At 57.7% G+C, this 6,000-nt stretch overlaps 1 protein-coding gene across 1 annotated transcript; it reads left to right on the plus strand.

Annotated features, from left to right (window-relative positions):
• The first annotated feature begins 3,415 nt into the window (after window positions 1-3,415).
• Window positions 3,416-4,616, plus strand: TMEM256 (transmembrane protein 256). Its single transcript, XM_017531634.2, has 4 exons — window positions 3,416-3,572; window positions 3,874-3,905; window positions 4,170-4,250; window positions 4,383-4,616. The coding sequence occupies exons 1-4, from the start codon at window positions 3,488-3,490 to the stop codon at window positions 4,524-4,526; spliced, it is 342 nt and encodes a 113-aa protein (XP_017387123.1). The 5' UTR covers window positions 3,416-3,487; the 3' UTR covers window positions 4,527-4,616.
• The last annotated feature ends 1,384 nt before the right edge of the window (window positions 4,617-6,000 follow it).

Here is a 6,000-nt window from a genome sequence, read left to right on the forward strand (position 1 = left end):
AAAAATACCAAGTCATTAATTAGCAGGAAGTGGCAGGTTTGTTTATACCTGTTAATTACTTCTGAGCTGTAATTTCATGGCGCTGAACCCCCTCCCCGGGCCAGACTCAGGCCTTTCATGGGACTGCACAAACCCAGCACCTTATCCCTGCTTCAGCACACCATTCGCTAAGGATATGTGCTGCCCAGGACCCCTATCTCTCCAGGCTCTCTCCATGTCTTCCCTCAGAAGTTGGGGTGCCTTGACGCTGGGATTAGAGTAGGGAGGGGACGCTGGAGGGGCAAATCCAGGTACAGATGCGTGATCCTGCAGCCGGTTGCCGGGTGACGGGATGCTGCCCTGCAATGTTACCTCGGCAACGGGCTGCAGCTTTAACCCTGGAGGGGGGGTCTGGAGGAAGACGAAAAGGGGCTGGCTTGGTTTGGGGGTCCACTCAGGGCATGAGGGGAAGGGCAGAGGCGTGAGACAAGATGCAAGAGTTCCCCCCAACCTTAGCATAAAGGAAGAAGTTTATATGTTGAGAGGAGGGGGAGATTGGGGGCACCAAGAACCCTAAAAGCCCTGCCTCTTGCCCCCTGTTGGCCAATCAGAGCCTAGCCTTAGTGACCAGGCTTCTGGCTGGGGAGAGGGGTGGTGAGGTGGGCTTGAGGAGACGTCACAGGAGCCTACTGACTATCCCCCTCCAGCAGTCTCAAGCAGCCTTGGACCCCACCACCTCTTCATCTTTGCAAGCTATTGTGACCCATGTCCTGGGGGCAACCCTTAGCTTTCTTCTCTTCCCATCCCATCCTATCCATTCACCCACCTTCCCCTTGCTGCCCCCCCCCACCTCAGGTTGCTGCTCTGATGCTTGGGTGCTCAGGGCAGCAGGGGCCTGGCAAGGGGAAAGATCAGACCAGAGGGGCAGGCACCCAGGTCATTTTGGCAAGCCCCCCCTGCCCCCCCACCAGCAGCCAGAGCTGTTTGCTGACGCGGAGTTTTCAGAGCCAGGCGCCAGCCAACGGGTGGCTCTCTGCAGGTGTCAATTTATTCCATAGATGAGGACACAGGAATCCTTACCACACACACCCAGCCATGCCCCCTGCCTTTCAAGCGCTCTAAGGTTCCTGTTCCCCCATCACCTGGAGGTGGCTCAGGCTGATTCCCCCAGGATCTCCTTTTCCTGTGCCAGACTGGGCTCAGCTACCATGGCCTTGCTGCCCCCTCCCCCTCCCCACAAGATCTGTCTCAGTCACCCTCTCCTCCTGAGGGTACTCTGGGCCCCTGGCCTCCTCCCGCCAGCCAGCTCCGCTCCCTCCTTCCCTCCCACTGGAGGCCCCCCCATCTCTCTCCTCTCCGTAGTGCTCCCTGGGAGCATCTTTCCTGGGCCTCTTCCAGCTTGCTCCAGCTCTTGCCTTCAGTCTCTCGCCCTCCGTCTTTTTACATCTTTCTCTTCTGTATCTCTCTCCTTGGTGTTTCTCATTTCTTTCTCTCTCTCTCCTCCAAATACCTTCCCAAATTCCCCCCTCAAACCTTCTCTCTCTCTCTCCTCTTTCCCCATCTCTGTCTCCCCCGTTTTCTCTCCCCATCTCTGTCTGCCACATCTTGCTCCCTCCTCCTTCTCCCCATCCCTCTGCCTTCTCTCTCCATTCCTGCCCAGGCCTGACTCCCCCAGCCAGGGAGAGTTGAGGGATGGGGGCTCAGGCCGCAGGCCCCTGCTTCCTGCAGTGGTGAAAATGGCTTGGCCAGGAAGGGGAGAAGGAGGGGGAGGGGGAGATGGGAACACACGGGGTCTGTGGGCCCATTCAAAGGATCATTCATGGACTGGAGAGAGGCAGAGACAAAGAGACCAAGACGCAGAGACACGGCAAGAGCATCCCTAGGCGGAGACACGCAGACAGAGCAGGCTGGGGGAAACCAGGCGCAGGGAGGGAGATGGGGAGAGGGAGACCCCAGTGGACCGCCACACAGCCCCCTCCACCGGCCCGGCTTAGGTCCTACCTGGCTCAGCCCTGGGGCCGTGATGCCTCCATCCAGGGCTCCGAGTGGGGGGCGAACGGCCTTCGGGAGGGGGCGGCGGCCTCTGAGCCCCCGCGGCCCCGCAGGCCCAGCCCCCGCCCGCAGCGCCTCACCCGGCGGGGGAGGGGGATCGCCCCAGCCCCGGGGGGCGGGGCCGGGATCCAGTCGATCCCCGGGAAAAGGAGAGCTAGGGGATGGGATCTGGGGGAGCCCGAAAACAGGGAACCCCGCAGCAGGGACGATACAGCAAAGAGGGGGCAACGGGACAGGACTAGATTGGGGGTCCACTGGTTCCGTGGGCCAGCTTCGAGGGACCAGAAGGCGGTCCAGGCAGAGGATCCTAAGGCTCGGGTGCTGGAGGAGGAGTACACGGCAATCCCCAGGGGCCCGGGGCCCGGGAGCGCAGGATCCGCGGTGCAGGGGCAGGGATCTAGCCGGAATCCTCGGGGAGGGGGAGGGATCTAGTCGATCCCGAGGGCGGGCAGGAGGGGGAGGTCCGGGGAGTCAGAGGAGGGCGGGAGCCGAGTCCAGAGCCCCAGGGCGGGGGTCAGCGCGGCTCCTAGGAGGGAAGGCGGAGGTGAGGGGAGGCTTCGAGGGATGCTCAGCAACCGGGAGGCCCGGACTCCCGGCTCCGCGCGCCAGGGCCCGCCCGCCCCGCGTCCATCCCAGCCCGAGAGTGATGATCCGCCGGCGGAGCAGCCGCAGCAGCCCCGCGCGTCACCGCGCGGCCGCCTCCCCCGCCCCCTGCCGAGAGAGCGGCGCACACCCCCCGCTCGCACCCGCCTGCCCGCCCGCCCTCCGGAGAGTGGGGGGATTGGAGATGGTGGGAGGAGGCGGGAGTGGACAGACGGACAGATGGACGTAGCGGGCCAGGGCAGGGTGGAGACACCCCCCTCCCCCGATCTTCCACCCTCTGGGCTCTCGCGGTCTAGGGAGGGGAGAAAATCTGAACCATAGGGGGCGGGGCATCATGCAAAGAGGGCGGAGCCTTCATACATGGGGAGGAGCCATCTGTGCAGTGGGCGGGGTTTACTGGCAATAGGTGGGGCTTGGGTATCTTTGGGGCCGCCTCTTTTTGGGAGTGGGCTTGATTTGAAGCTGAACAGGAGGAGCCTGTGGGAAAAGGGGCGGAACTTTGAGAGAAGACCGGGATCTTTGGAAATTGGCCGGAGCGATGGGGGGGTGGGGCGTTCGAAGAGGCTATCAACTTGGAAAGTGGGCCAATCCGTGACGCAAATCCGCTAGTCCCGCCCTCAATCCCGCCCCCCACTGCTTAGCTCCTCCGCTCCTAATTGGTGTTGGTTTCTCCGCCCGCCAGACGTCTTCGCCACTCTGCAGCGGTTTTACAAAGGTGGGCGAAGAGCTCAATGCTGAAGTGAACACGCTCCGGATTGGGTGCTTGTGAACCTTATTTGCATGGGCGTCAGGGATTGCCTGGCCTCTTCGGTGGCCTAGGAGGCGTTCGTCCTGTGCGTCCTGTTCTACAGCTATGGCTCGGCCAGCGGCAGCTTTCCGCCGCCTGGGCGCTTTGTCCGGAGCTGCGGCCTTAGGCTTGGCCTCCTACGGCGCTCACGGTCGGGGGCTGGGGACGAAGCTGGCACTGTGCTTGGAGCGTCCTCTGGGGTCTGGTGCATGGGCGGAACCTGTGGGAAGTCCCCGACCTCATGTTTATCTGCCAGCCCGCGGAGCCTTAAGCCTTTTGAAGTCCCCCAGCCGGGTCCAATTGGTTCCCAGTACTGCCCGAGCGTGTTCCCACCAATCGGAAGCTTCCTGGGGGTGGTGCCCTTTCTCGCCAGTGTCCACCTGGATCCCCTCGGATTGGGGGCGGTCGGGGCTGGCACTAGGACCGGTAACCTTTGCTTCTTTTCTCCACAGGCGCCCAATTCCCAGATGCCTACGGAAAGGAGGTGAAGTAACTGCGCTAGGGCTCCCTGACTCGCGGGTCTATGAAGGCAAAAAGTCTGGGGACCATTGGGGAAATGGGCGGGGAGGGGGAGGCGAGCCTCGGATCTCTAGAGCAGCAAATGCCAAAGGCTCTGTAAGCCAAAGGCCTAGGAGCAAGCCGAGACTTCCCGGGTGAGGTGGGGCACGAACTTTGGTCCCTGTATCATCAGGAGATCTCAGGCACCTGCACTGCCTGCTATATCCCTTCGTTTCTCTTTTTCTTACAGCTCTTTGACAAGGCCAACAAGCACCACTTCTTCCACAGCCTGGCCCTGTTAGGGGTGCCCCATTGCAGAAAGCCCCTCTGGGTAATCTTTCCCTGGGCCTAACCCCTCCTCTGGGTAATCTTTTCCTGTGCCTAACCCTGACCAAAACCCACACCCTCCCTCTCAGCCTGCCCTGTTCTTACAATCTTGTTTTCTGTGCCATGTCTCCATCAGGCTGGGTTACTGCTAGCTTCCGGAACGACCTTATTCTGCACCAGCTTTTACTACCAGGCTCTGAGTGGAGACCCCAGCATCCAGACTTTGGCGCCTGCAGGAGGGACCCTGCTACTCTTGGGCTGGCTTGCCTTGGCTCTTTGAGCTTCCTTTTGCTTAATTACTGGGTTTTCTGGGCAGTTTTTAAAAAAACAGTTGGAGTAAGAAGAGGATTAAAAAGGAAAGGCAAATAAACTTTGGTGTCTTTGTTCATCTAACCTCTTGGAGGAGGAGGAAGGGTGGGGATTCAACCTCTGAACTCCCTCCATTTCCTAAGACTTAATCAGTGAGCCTTAGGTCTGGGGATTCTGTCCACTTCAAGTTAACTTGTTATAATGTTCTTACCGTGGTGGGTATCAAAGTCATAAAGAATGCTCGAAATAATGCAGATTCCGCCAGGCTTGGTGGCTCACGCCTGTAATCCAAGCACTTTGGAGGCCAAGGCGGGCGGATCACATGAGGTTGGGAGTTCAAGACCAGCCTGACCAACATGGTGAAACCCTGTCTTAAAAAGAAAAAGAAAAGAAATAATGCAGATTCCTACTGAAGCACTCTTTCGGTCCTGAGAATCTGTATTTTAATAAGCTCATCTTGTGATTCTGATGCTCACTAGGTTTTTTATTTATTTTATTTATTTAGTTAGTTACTATTCTTATTTTGAGATGGAGTCTTGCTTTGTCGCCTAGGCTGGAGTGCAGTGGCTCCATTTCAGCTCACTGCAACCTCCACCTCCTGGGTTCAAGTGATTCTCCTGCCTCAGCCTCCCAAATAGCTGAGATTACAGGTGCCCGCCACCACACCTGACTAATTTTTGTATTTTTAGTAGAGACGGGCTTCACTATGTTGGCCAGGCTGGTTTCAAACTCCTGACCTCAGGTGATCTGCCTGCCTCAGTCTCTCAAAGTGCTAGGGTTACAGGCATGAGCCACCAAGCCCAGTCTGTTTTATTTTTATTTTATCTATCTATCTATCTATCTGTTTATTTATTGAGATGGAGCTTCATTCTTATTGCCCAGGCTGGAGTGCAATGCTGCGATCTCGGCTGACCACAACCTGCGCCTCCCGGGTTCAAGTGATTCTCTTGCCTCAGCCTCCTGAGTAGCTGGGATTACAGGCATGCGCCACCACACCCGGCTAATTTTGTATTTTTAGTAGAGACGAGGTTTCTCCATGTTGGTCAGGCTGGTCTGGAACTCCCAACCTCGGGTGATCCAGCCACCTCAGTCTCCCAAAGTGCTGGGATTACTGGCGTGAGCAACCCCACCCATCCTATTTTTATTTATTTATTTATTTTGAGGCAAAGTCTCACTGTTTCCCAGGGTGGAGTGCAGTGGCATGAGCTTGGCTAACTGCAACCTTCGCCTCCTCAGTTCAAGTCATTCCCCTGCCTCAGCCTCTCGAGTAGCTGGGATTACAGGCATGTGCCACCATGCCCAGCTAATTTTTGTATTTTTAGTAGAGATGGGGTTTCACCATAATGGCGAAGCTGGTCTTGAACTCCTGACCTCAAGCAATTTACCCACCTCAGGCTCCCAAAGTGCTGAGATTTTTTAAAATTACTATAGGGTCATGGTTTTCA

This window comes from Cebus imitator, unplaced genomic scaffold, assembly GCF_001604975.1.
Source record: "Cebus imitator isolate Cc_AM_T3 unplaced genomic scaffold, Cebus_imitator-1.0 Scaffold72, whole genome shotgun sequence".
NCBI lineage: Eukaryota > Metazoa > Chordata > Mammalia > Primates > Cebidae > Cebus > Cebus imitator.